General features: G+C 37.7%; 1 protein-coding gene across 1 annotated transcript; it reads right to left on the bottom strand.

The window, feature by feature from the left end:
- Positions 1-363: 363 nt before the first annotated feature.
- Positions 364-2,049, bottom strand: LOC104216890 (vacuolar iron transporter homolog 1-like). The gene has a single exon (XM_009767030.2). The coding sequence runs from the start codon at positions 1,252-1,254 to the stop codon at positions 583-585; it is 672 nt and encodes a 223-aa protein (XP_009765332.1). The 5' UTR covers positions 1,255-2,049; the 3' UTR covers positions 364-582.
- Positions 2,050-23,634: the final 21,585 nt, after the last annotated feature.

The raw sequence follows: 23,634 nt of genomic DNA, 5'->3' as shown, positions 1-23,634 counted from the left end.
TATCAGACTTTGTTAAACTTATATTGAAATGAAATACATATAGTACCTAGATTAATGATATTAAACAGTATTACACACATCCAACATGGGATCCAGTACACAAAAGGAGGTGAGTTCCGGTGCTGGCAAATTGCTTCATACTACTGCATCTTTAAAGTTGCTTGACCTTTCATATCAAGATTAATGATTTTAAACATATAAGAAAGGAGTTTTTTTTGTTAGAAATTCGTTTTAGTGCAATTCTTAAAATTGATTGACACTTTCCTCCAAAATAATACAAATTGGTAAATTTTTTTTGGATAGATTAGAACACGTCATGCAGATACGTAAAATGTTCCAAAACAAAAGAACGAAGCAAATATCTTAATAGAAGGGGTGGAATCTTATTATGGTACAATGATATAATGCATGCATACGGTTAATCGGAGCATGAGGGTGATACAAATATTTGGATTACATCGACCACTATATATAACCTAGCTATAACAAAATTTATAATACGATGAAGAAAATAAAGTAAAAATAGATAAGAGTGGCTTTTTGAGAAATTAAAGCATTATGCCACAAATTGTAATACAGAGTTTAGAGGCCACTAGAACCAATCAGTTTTGTCAAGCCAAAAGTTATGGCCATAGCCAACCAACCTCCAAGCAAAACCCTAGCTGAGGACTTGACTACCGGTGCCTTCCCTAAAGCAGCTCCTAACCATCCAAACACCATTAAAGCTAAGGTCACAGCTGCAACAACAACTCCAATTCTCACTTTGTAATCCCTAATAAATGATGCTGCTAATAATGGCACCATTGCACCTACAGAGAATGCAAGTGCTGATGCTGCTGCTGCTTGTGCTGGATTTGGCAAGCTCTCTTTCGCATCATCATCATCTTCTTTTTCTCTGTTAGCGTTTCTTCTCTTTTCCCTTTTCATTTGAGCAACTTCTATGTCAAGTTGAGAATAAACGGAGACAAATTCTCCGATGGCCATAGAACAAGCTCCGGCCACTAGACCGGCAAATCCGGTCAAGATCATGACCTTAATGTCTTTTTTCACAGCTCCAACCCCCATCATCAATGATGCTGTGGAAACTAATCCATCATTGGCTCCAAGAACAGCTGCTCTGAGCCATTGGGATCGTTTCGAATAGTCGAATTCCTTCTCATCTACTTCCTGTTCTAGGGTTACTTGTTGCTCCAAGTCATTCATAGGGAGAGTGAACTTGGATTCTTGTTGAGTATTTGCTTGGTTTGAAGCCATGGTTTTTTTGTTTGACAGAAAATAATGACTTGAAAACAACTAAGTAGGCAAAGAGTGGAAGAAAGTAGTAGTAGATGACTGTGTTTGACACACGCCTCATAAGGCTGGGTATTTATAGAAAGAAAATTTTATATAGTAGTAGTGGGAAAAATGTGTGGGGACATTGCATGAGCAATAACATAAAGAGATTTCGTGAATACATAAAATTCTTTGTACCTTGAAAAAATTGAACTCTCCGTTTTTTTGTTTCTCTTTAGTAAAATGATGATGGAGTCTTGCAAGGATTAGGTTCTCCTTTTTAGCTTAAGTTATTGAGGAGTATACGAATTAATTGGTGATATAAAACGAAACATAAGCTTTTGTTTGCATGATCTTTATTCAAAGACTGAAGAAGAGTTTTTTTTTTTTGGTTGTCTTTTTTGATAACCTTTTATGGAAATTTAAAGTTCCTCCGCAGTAATGAAAAACAATATATAAATAGATAAGAAAAATGCTGCCCTTTTATCATTTCCAGTTCACGACATCCTGAAATGATTAAAAAGAAATCTCTTTACTTTTGCCGTATGAAAAATACTTCTCTACACGTTACACAATTGCACCTGATGAAATTGATGAATAAGTATTATATAACGTAGTATTTAATTTGCTCATAGATTCTTATAGTAGGACTTCTAGAAAGAGAGTTAAGAGAACAAAAAAGAAAAGAACCTTTGACATGAAAGAGAGTAGGATATACAGTGGGAGATCATTTAGAGAGAGGAAGAAGAAAAAGAGAGCAGAAAATGGTTTTCTGATATCTCAGCTAACCTGGGATTGGCTTAAGGGAAAAAGAGAGAAACTTTAAGGGATGCAGTTATACCAGAATTAGGACGTCACGAATAAGGCATGACAAATAAAGATAAGAAAAAGAAAGACCGAAAGGAGAAGTTCTTCTTTCCTTTTTCCTCAATAGACTCTTCAGTTTTATGTCCATAGAAGAGGACAAATACGACTTGCGGATACAACATAAAACGCCGCGGTTATGTATATTATATATATATATATATAGGGTCTAGTATTTTTTTTTCAGAACATACTGTTTTAGTCTAGTTAGAATTTATAACATCTAAATTTTGGGTTGCTATTCATGTAGTTAGCATATTTGATCTATATATAATCTATTTCCATGTGATTTTAACCAATGACTCATATTATTGTAGTGTAGTGTCGCTTTCGTTGTTTGAATTCGTGTGCGTCTAACGACGTAGTAGATGGAGCTATATTTCACAAAATTGCATCGAAAATTTGTGATCCAATCTAGCCCTTGAAAATTGGATCTAAAGATTTTTCACTTTTATCTTTATGATCATATGGTGGAGATGACTGGCACAATCTCCCAAAGTCGTTATAACATTTCTCAAAGTTCTTTCTTTCCTAAATGATCTATATATAAGTAAACTCAAACGGAGTCTCTTTCTCTACATAACATCGCGACTATCTATCTATATACACAAAATTAAAACAGGTAGCCAAGAAGAACCAGTTTAAAAATTAGTAAGAAAATTGACGTGTTATTGACTGTTTTTCTCAATATTGTTCCAAATGTTTGCCATTTTCACTACTTGAGAATCAAATCAAGGGAAATCTGACTAACATTTTAAAAAAATTATTTTACTATTCTGATGTTAGGAAGTAGGAAAAAAATGCAAATTATATGCTTCATTTTGTGTAGTTTCAAAGTTAGTTAGTGAAAGATCAAGAGTTCGGTCACATGAAATTAATTGGAGAACCGCTATTGATCTTTCTTGGAGCATATAAGTTGTATTACTAATGTACTTTGATTATTTTCCTCCAAAATGTTGTCAAATTTAATCTCCATAAGTAAATAGATGCTACACATTTCGGGACAGGGCAACAAGTGGAACATACTTTTTCAACACATGCAAAAGCAAGTACAGAGCCAAAGCATGTGGTAGTATCTAGATCCTAGCTTGATTCTTCTATTATTAGTTTAATATTTATAGAATTATTTTTAAAGAACCAAATATTCATTAAACTTAACAGTCAATTTAAACAGAATTACATCATAGAAACATCCTCAGTCTCGCTTCATATCTGCACCCCAAATTGGGCAAGTGATCCTGCTATCTCTACTTTGGAAAAAACGAGATTTTCTTAACTAAAAAATCTTAACCTGCAATATTCCTTTTTTTTTTTTTGTTGGTAATTATCTATTCTGTACAGTTGCAATACCTTTTGATGACTGCCGAGTGCCGGTATCATTCCATAACTACCTTGACACCCTCAATGCTATTGATTTTATAAAATAAAAAATTAAAGTAAACTAATATGTATGTATAATGAAAACATGAGCCAAAAGTCGAAGAGTGATTTAGGGTTCATATATCAATGTATGTATAATGAGAAAACGAGCCAAAAGTCAAAGAGAGATTTAAGGTTGATGTTATATATATCAACCTTAAATCACTCTTCGACTTTTGGCTCGTTTTAATTTCTCATTATACATACATATTAGTTTACTTTAATTATTTATTTTATAAAATGTATATGCATTGAGTGTGTGCAGAAAAACCTTCTCGGAAATTCAGTAGCTTGTTATGTATTAACAATGTAAATTTTATCAACTAGCTAAATTATTATTTTTATTAAAGTAATTAATTTTTTCTCACTCAGTTAGTACACGTCTATATTATCTTAAAGAGAATTAGAACCAAAACTTTATCAAGACTATATATATTGTTATAGGTCAAAATATTTTAAGATATTCAACGTCAATTTACTTTGTATAGGAATATTCTTTTGTTAGGTTTGCACAGTATTTTTGCAGAATCACTTTATCTTATTGATTTAAATAAAGTAAAATTTCAGAACAAAAGTAATCAAGCTTTTAAAAGATTTGAATATCTAAGTAAACTGAAAATGGATTGCTGAAGAGGAAAGCATTTGGATGGTTGGCTAGTGAGACATGAGAAGTGGGGAATATGATAATATTAGTAAATGGGAAGAGTGTGGATTCCACACGAATGTCACCAGGCTCTCATTATCTTATTGCATAACAACATAAAAAGAACCCCATTTTGTGGCTTTACTTTCTTCATATCTCAACTTTGCACTAAAAGTAGTTGCTTTAGAAATATAGATGAAGAGTTATCATTAAGTTGCTGATCGTTTTCTTCCTTTCTTGAAATTGCTAAAGAAGGGGATAAGTTCTTTAATGGGATCTCGTATACTCTTCTTTTGTTTGGCTATTGAATTATTGATTCCATGTTTCCAAACTAATCACATTGATCAGTTGAGCATTTTAAAATGGCATAAAGAGAGATAAGTTCTAAGAAGAAATGTAACAAGAAATGCTTGGAAGATATGGATTGGAGTATGCCACATAGTGACATAGAGTTTGGGTAAAACATGTCATTAACTGATACACATTTACTTATTCATCATGGCTCATGAAAAACTGGCCGAATTTGGTACTAACTTATAAAGCAATATTTTGTTGAAGGAAGAACTCAGTGTCTCAACTATAAATTTCTAGGCTCACCTCATATAAGTGTAAGAAAAGTGGAGAAGGGAAGTAGAAATTAAGGGTGTGTTTGGCACGAAGGAAAATATTTTTCATGGAGAATATTTTTCATAAAAAGGAGTGGTTTTATCACATATTTTTTCTTGTTTGGTTAGTGAGTGAAATCTTTTTTTCCGAATAATATTTTTTAGTTTTTGTTTAGAGAGCAGAAAATATTTTTTTATGCTACTTTTCTCTTCCCCCCTTCCCCCATTCTCCGTGTTTCCTGTGTTCTTCTCCCCCTCCCCCCCCCCTCCCCTAATACCCAACGTTTTAAAGACTCTATTTTCTTCAAGAATTTAATTAATCTTTTAGAAATTCATACAAACCCAACGGAACTAATGTGTTGCTTTACTTTTTCACACAAAAACGTCGTTGCAATTTGTGCTTCATAATCAAAAGAAAATACTCTTTTTTCGGTTGAAAAAGAAAGTACTCTATCTGCAAAATGAAAAGAAAGTACCCTTACTAATATTTCTATTTAGGGAGGGAGTGGGGGTTATGGATTGGGGGTAGGTAGGGGTTTGGGGGTGCGGGTGTAGTGGGTAGGTGGGGTGGGTTGGGGTGTGGGGGCGGAGGAGTTGGTAGGGATGGGAAATATGGCGGGGAAGGTTGAAAAAGTATTTAGGAAAATGTTTTCCCTCTCTTGGTAGGAAAAATATTTTCCTCCAATCAAAGGATCTGAGTTTATGAGAAAAATATTTTAAAAATATTTAAGCCAACCAAATATAAGCAAATTAAAAAATATTTTTCAGACAATATTTTCTTCCTCCCAAACACACCCTGAAAGCCTGAAAAGTAGCATGTGACAATCTGATATATTGGATAATCGGGATAAAGCTTGAAGATGTAAATGAAAACAGTAAATGAAAAATATCTGTTGAAATTGCACTAAAATTAGTCTCTATGTACCCCGCATCCATGTATAAGTGTGGGCCTATTTATAGACAAAGGATCGTCCATTGGACTTTATCCACCTTTGTTGGTCGTGTATCCTAAATTTTCTTTTCGTATTTCTGCACATTATTCTTGATCGTGTGAGCTATGCTATATTAATGTTTTAGTCTTTTACAATATTAGTCGGTTAACCACTCTGATTCTCATTCAGTCCCTACTTATCTATTTCAAGATTTGTGGAAAGGCTTTATTGACCGGTTCACTAATCCCTCCCCCATGTAAAATGTTCCTTTGACTTACTGTCACACCCCTTTTTTACCCCACCAAAAAATAATGTGTGTTACAAATTGTAGTTAAAGAGTTTTTCCAATTAAAGTGACAAATTTGAAATAGGGATTATTTTATCTATAGAATCGTCATTTGGAATTGATTTTTGTCGGTGTTCCAATTCACCTTTTATTTGAATCCCTATTCAAAGGAAGGTTTGACTCTATTATTATTGGTCTGCGAAAATAAAGTCCGGGTAAGGAATTCTGTTGACCGGGGAGAAGGTGTAAGGCTTTACCCGAGTCCCGTGGTTCTAGCACAGTCACTTTATTGACTATATTTGGCTTATATTATTTTGGATAACTTGTATTTTATTGGATCTCATCTTTTACCTATATCTGCTTTTATTGCTTGATTAACATTTATGAAAAGGTTACCTTGAAATAAGTCACGCGTGTGAATACTTATTTTGTTACATATCACAATTATGCCACGGAGACCATACATATAGCCATGATATTTAATTATTTAAAGCGCACTTGAATTATTTTCCTAAACTAATTTAAGATTATTGTAAGGCTAAGAATTATGGAATTGTTTGTGGAAAAGTGTATGATTTTAGGTATTTGAATAAATAAACTATCATATACCAATACCCTACATCCCAACAATTGAAGCCTAAATTTATTAGTGTCCAAATCTTCCAAACTTTTAGTAAGTTTAAATACTATATTTTCAGAAACATGATTAAGCATATAACATTTAAGGATTGATTTACATTATTATTTATAAAGTTTAAAGATAAATAAATAAAATCACATAAAATAAGATTAAAAAAAACATAGGGAAGAATAAACCTTTTAATGCAAGATTTCTAATTAAATGAGTCTCCAAGAATATGTACAATAACTCAGACGAACGTCGAACAAGCATAAGCGAAGATGATCATCAAAGCCGGTGAACAGAGCTCCAACGGAATCCTTGACATCGACTATTAACACCATTCTTTGGAGTGTAAAAAGGGATGTTTTGAAGTATATTTTAATTGGGTTTTGGGGTGTTGAATTGCTGGAAATTTTCGAAAGAAAGAGGAAGAAAAAATGACACAAGTAGAAATTGTCGTAACGTAGAAGAAGAAAAAAAATTGTTTATCTCAATTCTCTCCTCTCTTTTCTTTCCTTTTATCTTCATTTATTCTAAAATTTTCTCTTCTATTTATAGCAAAAAAAAATTGATTTTTTTTAGATTTTTTTTTAAAAAAAATATTTTATTATTAAAAGAAATCCCACTTACAATTTGCTTTTCTTTTTTTATAAAAAGAATTCCCACCTTTCTTTACTTTTTTTGTTGAATTCCAACTTTAATTACTTTTATCTTATTTAAAATCCCACTTTTTTTACTTTTCCACTTATTTTACTTTTCTTTAAAAAACAATCCACTTTCTTTTGCTTTTCTTTTAAAAATTCTACTTTCTTTTACTTTAAATTTTTTTTAATTTTCAGCTACCTTTATATTTATTTTTAAAATCCAACTTTTTTTATTTTTTATTTTTTAAAAATTTCCACAAAACTTTACTTTTATTTTTTAAATTTTTCACTTTCTTTTACTTTTTAAAAGAGAATTCCACCCACTTTTACTTTTATTATTTTTTTTATTTTTAATTCCATACTTCCCTTTTTCTTATTTTTTAAATCTCTCCCGAAAATTTAAAAAAAATTAATATTTTTCGGATATTTTTATTATTTTAAAAATAAAAAAATAATATTAATAATAATTCACCTTTTAAAATTTAATATTTTTACCCTATAATAAAAGTGTAATAAATCTAAAAATTGTAGGTTAAAATCCCCGAAATTATTTACATAGAATAAGTGACAAAAAATTAAATATTGTCAAAATTTAGGTGCTCACAGCTGCCCCTCTTTGCTTGGAAACATGAAGAGTTTTCAGGCAAAGATAAGGTGAGCCATGTGACTAATTTTTGAACATATCTTTATTCAAAAGTGAAGAAATAAGGATAAGAGAAAAGAGAAAGAGTGCAACCGAGTCTTGGTTTTGGACAGCCTACATATCCCGGGTTATAGGGGAATCAGGTCGCGTGTAGTTCAAGGAGAATTGTGGAATGATGAGTTGAGAAGTCGAGTGAGGTTCTGTCGAGGCTTTGGTCTGTAAGTCTGTTATTACATCAAAAATCAAAAAGAAACTAAACAAGCCTATCAGGTATGAGTTACAAGATTCCTATCTATGAGTTTTCTGAAGCTTGATCTTGAGTCTTGGATGGTTCTTCCTGCAGACTCTGATATGAATCTTGATGCTCGTTAGTTGCAACCGCTGGTTCATTCTTCTTCAGCTTTTCGGATCAAAACGGGACATGTAGAGCTTGTGACTTCAACTATTTCTTGAGCAATCCACATCTTTTCTCCGCTTTTGCACTTTGAATTCACTTCTTTTACTTGTTTTTCTTTTCTTGAATCGAGACTTCTTCTTTTGGTCGCCTCGAAACTTGTTCCTCAAGGTAAAAATCTATTCAGGCACCAAAGCAAACAAACGAGCGAAATTTTTGCCCCAGTTTTTACTAGGAAAATTTTGTGAGTTATTCACAACAAAAATATCTAAACTATTTCTTTATTAAAAGCACTATAGTGTCAGGATTGGTGTACCCTAGGAAAATATGATTCTTTAGGAATGGTGTACTCTTATTGTCTAAATGGTGTTTCAACAAAGGATTGATGTACCTTATGTTGGAAAACAAAGCCAGGGATTGGCGTACTCTATACTGGTAAGGAAATGTAACCAGGGGTTGGTCCCATGTATTACAGAAAAAGGAAATGTAACCAGGGTTGGAACCCTGTATTACTGACAAAAATGTTGAATCCCCCTGGGTGATAAAGTTCTACCTGGGTTAAACTACAAAAGGCAAGCCTAGGCGAAGAGTACTTCTACCCGAAACTATGAGCTGGATCCTCCTAGACGAAAAGGTTCTACCTGGGTTAAGCTACGAAAACTAAGCATGGGCAAAAAGTACTTCTACCCAGAAATAGGAGCTAGATCCCCCTAGGCGAAAAGGTTCTACCTGGGTTAAGCTACAAAAACTAAGCCTGAGCGAAGTGTACTTCTACCCGGAAATAGGAGCTAGATCCCCCAAGGTGAAAAGGTTCTACCTAGGTTAAGCTACGAAAACTAAGCCTGAGCGAAGAGTACTTCTACCCAGAAGTAGGAGCTGGATCCCTTAGGCGAAAAGGTACTACCTGTGTTAAGCTGTGAAAACTAAGCCTGGGCGAAAAGTACTTCTGTCCGAAAATATGAGCTGGATCCCCTTAGGCGAAGAGGTTCTACCTAGGTTAAGCTACGAAAACTAGCCTCAGAAAAAAGTAATTCTACTTGGAACTATGAGCTGGATCCCCTAGGCGAAAAGGTTCTGCCCAGGTTAAGCTGCGTAAAAACAACCTGAGCGAAGAGTACTTCTACCCGAAACTATGAGCTGGATCCCCCTAGGCAAAAAAGGTTCTACCTGGGTTAAGCTACGTAAAAACAACCTGAGCGAAGAGTACTTCTACCCAGAACTATGAGCTGGATCCCCATAGGCGAAAAGGTTCTACCTGGGTCAAGCTGCATAAAAACAAACTAAGCGAAGAGTACTTCTACCCAGAACTATGAGCTGGATCCCCATAGGCGAAAAACTTCTACCTGGGTTAAGCTGCATAAAAACAAACTGAGCGAAGAGTACAGAAACCCGGAACTATGAGCTGGATCCCCCTAGGCGAAAAGGTTCTACCTGGGTTAAGCTACGTAAAAACAACCTGTGCAAAGAGTACTTCTACCCGGAACTATGAGTTGGATCCCCCTAGACGAAAAGGTTCTACCTGGGTTAAGATGCGTAAAAAGAACCTGAGCGTAGAGTACTTCTACCTGGAACTATGAGCTGGATCCCCCTAGGCGAAAAGGTTCTACCTGGGTTAAGCTACATAAAAATAACCTGAGCGAAGAGTAATTCTACCCCGAACTATGAGCTGGATCCCCTTATGCTAAAAGGTTCTACCTGGGTTAAGCTGCGTAAAAACAACCTGAGCGAAGAGTACTTCTACCTGGAACTATGAGGTGGATCCCTCTAGGCAAAAGGATGCTACCTGAGTTAAGCTACGAATGGGAGGTGTGAACAATAGTGATGCATGATGAAAATAAAAGAAAAATGGAGATTTTAAGGAGCTTACGTTTGGTGACATTCGTTCTTTTAGAATCTCCATTCTGCACTACTTTGTTCATGCTTCAAACAAAGAAAAATTTGTGAGTTTTCATAGGGGTGGTTGGTTTGTGGCCTTGATGCCTTGAGTAGTTTGATTCACGGCCACTGCTGTCGAAGAGCCGATTCTGTCAGCATGGTACCGAGATGCTCGGTTGCTCTGTATCATTTCCTGGAGACCTTGGCTTTCCAATGTTGCCCCCAACTGTTTTATACCCAAATGTCCATGGTACCACTACCCTTGTCTCTAAGGCAAGGCTATTTTTCTTTACAATCAAACTCAGTTGTCTTGCACCCAGTATCAGTTTGTGTTTGTAGTGCTTATCAACTTTTCTCATGAAGCAGGTCTTGCTTAAGAGACCTTTTCAGTTTCTTTGATACACTTTGTTCGCCTTATCAAATGAGATCACATATGGATTCATGCCTTCGTCAATGCCATATATGCCTCAAATTGTGCTCGATATTACGGGGAAACTGTAGCTAGTTTTGCAGCCATTTCTTTGCTTCGCTTTTGATGTAGGATTAGACCGAAAGGGACTCAAAGAAAAATATGGGTAAAAATAGAATAATAATCGAAAGTGAAAAAGAACTGTTCTTGAACAAAAGGTGTCCCTTTCGGAGAAAGGAATAAGGAGACTTATCTGGAGGTATGTGCCGACTTCAATGAATCATGACATCCATTTTGGACTGGACGCCTGATCTGTCTAAGCTATCTAATTCTCAAAATCTGCCGCAAATGTTCATCGTGAATTTGTCTTGGTTGTGCTCATGCCGAATAATCAAAGACCCTCATTCGGCTAGTAGCGCCCTTTGCAGGTTTTCGCTAACTAACCCCTATCATTTCTCTACTAACCATCACCTTATGTGGCCCATCTGGATTTTCACCAATAAGACTCTCTCATTTCTCTGCTCACTGTCGCCTTATAGTGCCCCACAGGTTTTCACCGATAAGACTCTCTCATTTCTTTTTCTTCTTCTTTTTTTTCTTTTCTTTTTTTTCTTTATTTTTTTTGACTAAGATACTACATGAGAGAGGTTACCCAACGCCTTTGGCATGAGGACTTCAAAAATTCTCAAAAAATATCGATCAGAAGTTCTTGAAAGCTAAAAAGGCAAAATGAACCTTGAACTGAATTACAACTTTTGGAACCATTTTTATAGAAAACCTGTGAAATAAAACAATCTTCTGCCCCAGTTTTGGAGTATTGGAAATATGGATTTTTGTTCTGATAGGACCGAACCCAGGGTAAGGCTGCCTACGTATCCTTTCGGAATCAGGTCGGATGTAGTTCAATGACTTAGAGATTTGTTTTTTTTTTGCTAAGATACAGGTAGACAAATACGGATCAAAAGGCTTAACAAAAGGGTGACACCTATTTGGAATAGTGAGCAAATGATATCTTTCGTCACTTCAATCTAAGAAAATCAATGCGTGAAAATTCTACAGTGGGTATGTCACACCTTCTTTTTCACTACACCCCGTAAAGGGTATAAATACAAGGGAGTTTTTCCAATTAAAGGACAATCGAAACGAGATTAATTATTTACAATTCAGAGTCGCCACTTGGGATAATTTATGGTATCCCAAGTCACCGGTTTAAAATTCCGAATCAAGGAAAAATTGACTCTATTTACGGCCTACGAACACAGAAATCCGGGTAAGGAATTCTGTTAACCCGAGAAAAGGTATTAGGCACTCCCGAGTTCTGTGGTTCTAGCACGGTCGCTTTGATCATACTTGGCTTATTAAAATTGTTTAATTACTGACTTTAGATCCTATGTGCATTTACCCTTTACCGCTTTTTAATTAAGAAAATTATCTTGAAACGAGTCATGCGTATGTGTACCCATTTGTTTTGGCGCATCAAAAATCATGTCACGCGGACGTGTCAACAATTAGTAACCCTTTATTGTTATTAAGAATGTTTGGCCAAAGTTACGCGAACGCATACTTCGATTTTGTTTTTTTAAGACCGCAATCATGTCACGCGAACGTGTACATAATCACGATATGAAATTGAATGACACCTGGAACAAGTTAGGAATTTTTGCATTAGAATAGCTTCTTAGCGTTCAAGAACCATCGGCTTGAAGACTGATTCCTCTAGGTGTAAAAGGATTTATAAAAGCCCATCTTAACGCCCAATGAAATCACTATCCATGAAATCAAACTAGGTTGTGAAAGCAAGACCAATTGAGCCCAAGACATGAAACTTATTTTAAATTAAGATTCAAATCAACCTTACTAATTATGAACCTGTGTTTGATAATATCAGATACTTTAATCACTAAAAATTGGGCTAGCGACGAGCCCACTTAATTCGACACCTGGTCACATGATCTACTTGACTTGAGTTTCTGGGCTCAAGGACTAAGTGTTCGAGTCCATGACCAGGGCTTTATTTGGGCCACCCATAACTTAGCCCAATTCATTTTACATGCACGCACACATTTACTACAGAAATCGGTGTTTGGGGTACAAGCTCAACCAAGCAATTGTATCACATGCCAATCCAAGGAAACATTAAGACCCCCAAATCATGCTGAACTATTTTTGAATCCACAACCAAAGGACATGATCAAATATCCTATACCAAATGACTACAACTTGATTTCCAAAGAAAGCTAAAATCCGATTGGGAAATGATTTAAGAAGCTCATGATTTCATATGTTTTCAGAAACAGGCTTAAGCAACAGAACTATGATAAAGGCTAACCGGGGAATCACCACTACTAGAATAACCCAACTCAAACAAAATCCAACACAAGGAAATGATTCTTGTCTAAATTAAAACCTGCAGTACGGCAATCCGAACACAAGTATTCTTGGTGGACTTCTGATCAAATCTAACATTAAAATAACAAGTTAAAATCCAAATATATTATGAAAGTGCACTGTCCATATAATACAGTTCAAATAATAAAAACCAAGGCAATAAGGGAAACACAGCTAGTCTTTAGAGGATGGGGGACTGGCGTTCAGCCTAATTCTCATTCATCTACAGGTCCAAATTGTTTACCTAACTCCAACAATCAATTCACACGTTAGTGAGATCCAAGAAGTACCTGGTTTCAGCAAAGTAACAAAGAAATCAGGCCCAAAATTAGGAAGGAACAGCAGCAGTAAGTTAGCAGCAAAGGGAATCACACAATAGCTCTCAAGTCAAACTATACTTTAGCTTTTGCAAACTACACACCCCGGGATTCCAAAACAGGTCTCTTATTTGGACAGCAAGATCGAGAATGAAAACAAATAGTCCACTAATGCAGGAATTCTGATGTATTTTTAAAATGTTTTCAGTAATTTTAAACTAAGAAATGCAGGAATTTTTCTTTGGTATTTTTCAAAGTTCAGGATTTTAGGGATTTCTTAACTCTTGGATCTGCCTTGAAAGGCAAGAAAAGCTGTCTTTATAGGCAAGTTATTAGGGCAGACTTAGCTTGCACGTTGCCCCCTTTTGAATTTTATTTTTTGCTTAGGTGTCCCTAGCTTAAATTCCAGAAATTCATTTTAATCCCTACCCCCAGCTTCCTGGAAGCTTCCCATTCAGTTACACTCAAGATTCCTTAGGCCAATTCCCTAGACTACCCCTCGAACCCTGATTATTCACTCTAGGAACCCAACCTAGAAGAACCCCTGTTGATACTAGATAGACCGAATGGGCCATGGGTCAATTTGGCCCAACTGTTCAACCCCAAATGAACCGGAATAAACCCAAAACCCAACCCTCAAGATCAAAGATCTATTCGGCCCAACTAGCAGTTATCTGATTACCAAATAACACAAAACAATTAAAACTTTAGCCTAAATGGTTTACTAACTAAACTTAACCAAACTAACAATTTTAAAACTAACCTAACAAGACTCCAATTACTCATGCATAAACGAATAGACTTCGGAACAAATGAAGAATGATTCGAGAAGAGGAGAAGAAATAGAAAATTTAAAAACAAACAAAGTACAGATTAAACCAAAAGAAGAAAAGAAGAATACCTAAGATAAATTCGGAAAATGAAAAAGGGAGCCCGGGTCTTCAGATCCTCGGATTTTCCGTCCAAATCTGATGTTAATCGTGTGCTCTTATGAAGAACACACGAATAAAATCGGATTCGGCACGAAATTTCGCCAAAACTTGACCTGGGATTTCTGGGGTTCGCTTCTGATCTAAGATTCGAGGAACTAGGGCAATATTCGAGGGTAATGGAGTATGGATTTGGAAAGAGGGGAGTGAGGAGGCTATAGGGTGTGATTTTGGTGGCGTTTGGAGGTGGCGCCGCCACCGGAGGCCGGGAATTTGGGGGCGGCTAGCTAGGGTTTCGAGGGTGTTTCTGATGAGGGTGATGAGCAGAAGGGGATTCTGAGGGGGGGGGTAGGGTTATTCGGACACTTAAATACACCTGGAGCTTCAGTTCTGAGCCATTTGATCAAGGGGAGATCAACGAAGATCAATACTTATCGAAACGACGTCGTTTGGTTTGGGGGGGAACCGGACCGGGTTAAAGTGGGTTGGGTCGGGTATTGGGGCAATTTGGACGGGTTTCAGGGGTGTAGAGGTTTGGGCTTGGAGATAAATCAATTAATTTCAGCCCAAATTCCCTTTCCTTTATTTTTATTTTTCCAATTTTCTAATTTCTTCTAAATTAAAATCAAAATTAAAATAAACCTAAATTGATTTCTAATCAAATTAACCTACCAAATTAAATTAACGTACTCTAAATAATAATTACCACAACTAATTAAATACCAAATTAAAGAAAAAACACCAAAATTAGAAATAAAAATTAAAAGTGCAAAATAAACTATTTTTGTGATTTTTTCCATTTTTTATAAAACATTAAATTACTAATTAATTCAAGAATGCAAAATTAGATCCTAAATGCAAATGCAGTGTATTTTTGTATTTTCATGAATTAAATAAAATAAATATGCACAGACAAATGCAAACAATTATTAGAAAATGTCACAAAATCCACAAAAATTGCAAATAATGAAAAGAAGTTATCTTGTTTTGAATTTATGGGAGAAATTCATATAGGGCAAAAATTACGTGCTCACAGCTGCCTCTCTTTGCCCGGAAACATGAAGAGTTTTCGTGCAAAGATAAAGTGAGCGAATACGAGCGATTTTTGCCCGTTTGAATACTCCGTGGGAAGCATTTTTGAAATATTTGACCATACCCTGCTTCTGAGGTTGCCTACATATCCTTGGCTAAAAAGGAATTAGGTCAGTGTAGTTCGGGAATGTCTGGTAGCTGGGACTATCATGGAGCTTGTGATTTCACTGTTGCTGTTGTTACTTACTGAACTCCTTATTACACCATGTCAAAAATAAAAGAAGCTAGACTAGACTATGATCTATGCATTACAAAATCCTATCTACATCTTCAAACTTGCTTTTGTGTTTCTTGTTTCCTTGTTGTCCTCTATTCTCTCGGTGACATCCATTTGTTGCCACCTTGAATTGTAAGCTGAGATGTTTTCCCCTTCTTCAGGTGGGTGCCTGACTGCTGAACTTGATATGTACTCCCATGCTCTCCAGGTGGGCTCCTGATCGCTGAACTTGAATGTATTCCCATGCTATCCAGGCGGGCTCATGACTTCAAAACGTGAATGTATTCCCATGCTATCCAGGCGGGATCCTGACTTCAAAACATGAATGTATTCCCATGCTATCCAGGCGGCTCCTGACTTCAGCAAAATAGACAAAAACAAAGAAAATTTTCTGCCCCAGTTTGGGTATGTGGGCCCATGTGTAAGTGTAAAACGAATCACATTACTGAATATCAATAAGAATTTTAAAAACCAAAACTTGAATTGTACTCCCTTGTTCTCCAGGCGGGCTCCTGACTGCTAAACTTGAAAGTACTCCCTACTTTCCAGGCGGGCTCCTGACTTCAAAATAGACAAAACCAAGAATTTGAAAGCAAAAACTTAAATTGTACTTCCTTGTTCTCCAGGCGGGCTCCTGACTGCTACGCTTGAATGTATTCCCTGCTCTCCAGGCGGGCTCCTGACTTCAAAATAGACAAAACAAAGAAAAAATTCCTGCCTCAGTTTGGTGGCTGGGCACAGATGTGAGTATAAAACTAAATCATATTACCAAGTATTACTAAGAATTGAAAGCTAGATCCCATTATTCCGGAGGTCCTGACAACTTTAAACTAAATGACAATTTTTAAAATCTAAGTTATGTCTTCTACAGGTATGATTTCTGCTAAATCTTGTTATCTAAGAGGGTCTTAAACTACTCCCCATTATCCAGGAGGGTCCTGAAAATCAAAAGTCAAGTTTTATCTTAAGAATGACAACTTTCATGGCTGAATTATACTACCCTACAGCAGAACTTACGCTAAATGTTATTATCTAATCGAAATCTTAAAGCTAAGTCCTATTATTCAGGAGGGTCCAGGAAACTCCTAATTGAATCCTATCTCGAACATGCAAACTTCTAAGCCAACTTATATTCCTTTGGGATGCATTTATGCTAGATTATGCTATTTCTAAACATTTAAACTAGGTCCCATTTTCCAGGAGGGTCCTGAAAGTTTACGGTCAAACCTGTCTGGTGCTTGCTTTTCCTTGCGGAGGGTTTCTCCGAAACAAACGAAATTTTCTTCCCCTGTTTCAATCAAAGAAAAATATTGTCAGTTTAAAGTGGTGCTAAGCTGATGGCATTCTTGCTGCAGATCTTTCCCCTGCATTGTTTTGTTCTGAATGGCTTTCCCGAACTGGCCCTGAACCGCTTTGACTTTCTGACTGACTTTCAAATCCCATGACCTTTGACGAACCGAGTATTGTATACCCATATTGTTGTTTCACCTCTGACCCCTTCGCCTGAACCTTTGCATCTCTCATGACATTACCAAATCATTCCACCGGTGAAACTTCCGGTGATTCCTTGTACCCCACCTTACATCATGTTGTCTTTAGTATGCTCTGACCACATTGTCATTTGCAATTTTGGGAGTTGGTAGTGAGCTTTGAAACTCTTTTCCACTTACTTGGGACAAGACTAACATTAAAACATCTTAGACAAATAAACCCAAAAGAAAATAAAATGCAATGACTTTGCGGGTTAAGGATAAGAAGAATCCAAAACCAGATGACTGCTACAAAGGGAAAAAAGAAAAAGAAACTTATCTGAGTGGGACAACTGGTACCGAGGATCATGACATGCATTTCGGATTAATTGGCCCAATCTGTCCGACCAATCAACTTTTAGTTGCCGTACTTTGTTGCCTCGGAATTTTCATGACCTGATTACTTTACCCAAACCTTGATCTTGTTCATCCTTCGGTGCCTTGAAACAGTTTTCCACCAACATACCTTTCTCGCTTGTAGACTTTTCAACTCACTTTCGCCTCAAGGTGCCCGTGAGGGTTTTCACCAATAAGACTCTCTCATTTTAATTTCTCTCAACTCTCGTCGTCTTACGGTGCCTGTGGAGGTTTTTACCAATAAGACTCTCATTTTATTTCTCTCAACTCCCGTCGTCTTACGGTGCCTGTGGAGGTTTTTACCAATAAGACTCTCATTTTATTTCTCTCAACTCCCGTTGCCTTATGGTGCTTGTGAAGGTTTTCACCAATAAGACTCTCTCATTTTATTTCTCTCGCTCGAACCAGAGCGCTGCCCCTGACATGAATTACCTTTACCTGCTCGACTTGGCATTTCTCAAAGACTGATCAGAAGGTCTTTCTTTGGACCATAATGTGGGCTTTTGGACAGGGTTTGAAAGAAAGGACATGAAAGGCTCAAAACAATTCAAATGGGTTAAAAATTACAACTTTCAAAATCAGATTTCTCACAACAACCACGACTTCTACCCCAGTTTCTTGCTTGGGAGCTTTTGGATGTTTATTTTGATGAGACCGAACCGTGATGATGCCTACGTATCCTTAAAAGGAATCAGGTCGAACGTAGTTCATGTCATAGAAATTACTTTGTTGTTGTGATTTTCCCTTTTCTCTTTCTTCTCTTTTTTCTTTCTTTTGCTTTTCTCTCTTTTTCTTTTATTGTTTTTCTTCTTCTTTTCTTTTTTCCTCTTTCTTTTTATTTTTTTTCATTCTTTTCTTTCTCTTTCCTTTCTTTCTCTTTTCTCTTCTTCCTTTTCTTATTTCGCACGCTTGTGTTTCTGATATTGCTATTGATTCCGAAAGGAGGTATGAAAGTAAAATAAATAAGGCTCAAAGGGCATGACGAGGGATAAAGTGTTTAGATAGCAGAACAAAACGCCTTCGTCATTTCAATCTTCAACATATGCCGAATACAAACAAGTACAATCAAACAAAGAAATCATACATAGTATCTCTTGACTTCATCGGAATTGATAGCCATTTCTACACATTTCCCTTCTACATCTGTCAAATATAAAGCGCCATTGGACAACACTCTAGTTACAACAAATAGCCCCTGCCTGTTTGGGGCGAACTTTCCTTTTGCTTCAGCCTGATGAGGCAAAATACGTCTCAGCACTAATTGACCCACCTCGAACTTCTGTGGACATACCTTCTTGTTATATGCTCTTGCCATTCTCTGTTGGTACAATTGACCGTGACATACTGCTGCCAATCCCTTTTCATCAATCAGACTTAATTGCTCCAAGCGGGTTTTGACCCACTCAACATCATCAATTTCCGCCTCAGCGACAATCCGAAGGGATGGGATTTTTCAATTTCTACGGGTATTACTGCTTCTGTACCATACACCAACAAATAAGGAGTGGCCCCTACTAAAGTACGGACAGTAGTGCGATAACCCAGCAATGCAAACGACAGCATTTCATGCCACTGTCTAGAACTTTCCACCATTTTTCGAAGTATCTTCTTTATATTCTTGTTGGCTGCCTCGACTACTCCATTCGCCTTAGGGCGGTACGGGGTGGAATTACGATGTATAATCTTAAACTGCTGACATGTCTCCATCATCAGGTAACTATTGAGATTAGCGCCATTGTCCGTGATGATTACCTTCGGAATTCCAAACCGACAGATGATATTTGAATGCACAAAATCGACCACTGCTTTCTTGGTCACAAATTTAAAAGTTTTCGCTTCAACCCACTTGGTGAAATAATCAATGGCCACCAGAATAAATCTGTGTCCGTTTGATGCTGCTGGCTCGATTAGCCCAATGACATCCATGGCCCAAGCAACAAAGAGTCATGGTGCCGACATCGTATGCAATTCGGATTGTGGGGAATGAATCAAATCTCAGTACACCTGGAACTGATGACAGTTGCACACAAAATTGATGCAATCTCGTTTCATAGTGAGCCAGTAATAACCTGCTTGGAGAATCTTCTTTGCCAGAATGTACCCACTCATATGCGGTCCACAAACTCCGGAGTGTACCTCAGTCATGATAGTTGTGGCCTGTCTGGCATCTATGCATCTTAGCAATCCAAGATCTAGAGTTCTTTTGTATAACACCCCTCCGCTGAAGAAAAATCCACTTGCCAATCGTCGAATTGTTCTTTTCTGATCACCTGTGGCCTGTAACAGATATACCCCCATCCTGATGTATTCTTTGATATCATGGAACCATAGCTCCCCGTCAAGTTCTTCTTCCACCATATTACAGTAAGCATGTTGATCACGGACCTGAATCTGCAAAGGGTCCACATAAGCCTTATCTGGATGATGTAACATTGACGCTAGAGTAGCCAAAGCATCGGTGACTTCATTATGGATCCTTGGGATATGCCTGAATTCTATTGACTGAAACTGTTGACAAAGATCATGCAAACATTGTCTGCACGGTATGAGTTTCAAATCCCGTGTTTCCCATTCTCCCTGAATCTGGTGCAATAGAAGGTCCGAGTCACCCAAGACCAAGACTTCCTGGACACCAATATCCACAGCTAACCTCAAACCCAAAATGCATGCCTCATACTCAGTCATCTTGTTGGTATAGTAAAAACGAAGCTGAGTCGTAACAGGGTAGTGCTGCCCTGTTTCAGAAATAAGCACCGCTCCTATCCCCACTCCCTTCATGTTTGTGGCCCCATCAATGAAAAGTTTCCATCCCGGCTTCTCAACTTGCTCCAACTCATCAATGTATATCACCTCTTCATCGGGGAAATAAGTTTTCGAAGGTTCATAATCTTCATCAACCGGGTTCTCGGCCAAATGGTTCGCCAAGGCCTGTGCTTTCATTGCAGTTCTAGTCACATAGACAATGTCAAACTCTGTGAGCATGATCTGCCACTTTTCAAGCCTCCATGTGGGCATAGGCTTCTGAAAGATATACTTCAATGGATCCAAGCGGGATATGAGGTAGGTAGTATAAGATGACAAATAATGTTTTAGCTTCTCTGCCACCCAAGTTAGGGCGCAACATGTCCTCTCAAGATAAGTATACTTAACCTCGTACGACGTGAATTTCTTGCTGAGGTAATAGATGGCCTGATCCTTCCTGCCAGTGATATCATGTTGACCCAATACACAGCCGAATGAATTCTCCAAAACCGTCAAATATAAAATCAAAGGTCGCCCTAGTTCTGGCGGGACCAACACGGGTGGACTTGACAAGTACCCATTTATCTTATTGAAGGCTTCCTGACATTCATCTGTCCACTTGACCGCATCATCTTTCTTTAACAATTTGAAGATTGGCTCACAGGTTGTCATGAGCTGAGCAATAAACCGGCTGATGTAATTCAATCTTCCCAAAAGACTCATTACCTCGGTCTTATTCTTCGGATGTGGCAATTCCTGGATGGATTTGATTTTCGATGGGTCCAGTTCAATACCCCGGCGGCTAACCACGAACCCCAACAACTTTCCAGACGACACCCCAAAAGCACACTTCGCATGATTGAGTTTGAGATTGTACCTGCGAAGCCTTTGGAAGAACTTCCTCAGATCCCTGACATGGTCAGACTGCTTTCTAGACTTCACGATCACATCATCCACGTACACCATGATTTCCTGGTGAATAATATCATGGAATATTGTTGTCATTGCCCTCATGTAGGTTTCCCCAGCATTTTCAAGACAAATGGCATGACCCGATAACAGTACGTTCCCCACGGCGTGATGAATGCTGTCTTTTCTGCATCTTCCTCGTCCATTAAGATCTTATGATAACTCGTGTAACAATCCACAAAAGAACCAATCTCATGTTTGGCGCAATTATTAATCAAGATATGTATGTTCGGCAACGGGAAATTGTCTTTTGGACTCGCTTTGTTGAGATCCCGGTAATCAACACACACCCTGGTCTTGCCATCCTTTTTCGGCACAGGCACAACATTGGCTAACCAGGTGGGATATCGGGTGACCCGAATGACTTTGGCATCGAACTGCTTGGTGACCTCTTCTTTGATCTTTACACTCATATCCATTTTGAACTTTCTCAGCTTCTTTTTGACAGGAGGGAATGTCGGGTCAGTGGGCAACTTGTGAACCACTAAATCAGTGCTTAGACCCGGCATGTCGTCATAGGACCATGCAAAAACATCTTTGTATTCGAACAGTGCTTTAATTATCTCCTTCCTGAGTTGAGGTTCCATATGGACACTTATTTTAGTTTCACGGACATTATCTTGGTCCCCTAGATTAACTGCTTCTGTATCATTTAAATTAGGTTTGGGCTTTTCCTCAAAATGACTTAGTTCCTTACTAATTTCTTCATAGGCCTCATCATCATCAAATTCCAATTCGTCATCACACTCAATTTCTTGTATTATTATTTCAGAGTTAGATTGGCTTTTAAAACTGGGACGAAAATTCCTCATGCATGTCATGTCATTGATATCAGCATAAAAAGAACTGTACAAAAGAAGAAAACAAAAATAAAATTAGAAGAAATGAAAGGAAAGGAACAATTGCGTTTCATTGAATTTAAAGATAACAGGGTTTTAACACATCCAACTGGACGGAACATAATATCTGAATTACAGACCCTGGAATAATCCAGACAACTAAAAGGAAATCAAAACCCACTACCAAGACTCCCTCCGGGTAGGAAGAGGAGTAGCTTCCCAGTTGTTGACTTTTGCACGTGGTCCCACGAATTGCACATCTGCCTTGCTGGACCCTTCCCCAGCCTCAACCATGTTAACCATGGCAAATAACCTTTCGAACCCCTTCTCCAAGTCTCCATTGGCACCAATCAGTGGTCCAGGAACCTTTGACAACAGTTGCTTTTTGATACCCGGCCTGACGAATGATCTGGACAGACGCGGGATTGGCTTTGGCAATGCCCATGCTTTTTGTTTCATTTTTGTAGTTCTTTTTACATCTGCAACTGTGGGCTTGAACCCCAGACCAAATGTATCCAAGTTCTTTGGAAGAGAAACTGGTTGCACAATACCTTGCAGAGATGCACCCAAACCCTTGTCCGATACGAAACCATTTTTCAACATTTCAACAGCTACTATGACTGATGCCACAACCATCTTTGGAGTTGGAACGCACTTCCCTTCCGGAATTTTCTCTATCGATACTGTGTCGAAAAGCTGATAAACCTATGGTCCCTTGTCGTCGTCAACCTCTATGAACGGAACAATGGCATCATTGGGCACATACAAATTTCTTCGCCGTGTACAACAATTTCTTGTCGATCCCATTCAAACTTGACCATTTGATATAGAGTAGATGGGACTGCTTTGGCAGCATGGATCCAGGGTCGTCCCAACAGCAGATTGTATGAAACAGCCACATCGAGCACCTGGAATTCCATAGTAAATTCAACTGGCCCTATTGTGAGCTCAAGCACTATGTCCCCGACTGAATCTTTCCCTCCACCGTCGAATCCCCGAACGCAAATACTGTTCTTGTGAAATCTTTCATCCTTCACTTTCAGCTTGTTTAATGTGAAGAGAGGACAAATATTCGCGCTAGACCCATTGTCAACCAGTACCAGAGTAACCACAGAATCTTCACATTTCACCGTCAGATAGAGGGCTCTATTATGCTCGGTACCCTCCACGGGCAACTCATCATCAGAAAAAGTGACTATGTTTACCTCAAATATCTTGCTAGCTATCTTTTCCAAGTGGTTTACTGAGATTTTGTCAGGAGCGTGGGCTTCATTCAGGATCTTCATCAAAGTACGACAATGTTCGTCTGAATGGATCAATAATGACAAGAGCGAGATCTGAGCTGGTGTCTTCCTTAATTGCTCCACAATGGAATAGTCTTGCACTTTCATCTTTCTCAGAAATTCTTCTGCTTCTTCCTCAGTTACCGCTTTCTTCACCAACACTAGATTATCTTTTGAGGTCTTAGCTTTTCTCAACTCTTCGGGGGCAAAGCATCTCCCCGATCGAGTCAAACCATGAGTCTCACACACTTCTTCTTTAACCTCTTTCCCTTTGTAAGTCACAGTCACTCGTTCATAATTCCATGGGACTGCTTTGCTGTTGACTATCGGTAATTGAGTTACTGGTTTGATAATGACAGGATCT

This window comes from Nicotiana sylvestris, chromosome 4 (genome assembly GCF_000393655.2).
Source record: "Nicotiana sylvestris chromosome 4, ASM39365v2, whole genome shotgun sequence".
NCBI classification, from domain to species: Eukaryota; Viridiplantae; Streptophyta; class Magnoliopsida; order Solanales; family Solanaceae; genus Nicotiana; species Nicotiana sylvestris.
Note: the sequence above shows the minus strand (reverse complement) of the source record. Positions and strands in the feature narration are given on the sequence as shown.

Excerpts from the sequence above, each read along its gene's own strand:
- LOC104216890 (XM_009767030.2), bottom strand. The coding sequence starts at position 1,254 with ATGGCTTCAAACCAAGCAAATACTCAACAAGAATCCAAGTTCACTCTC.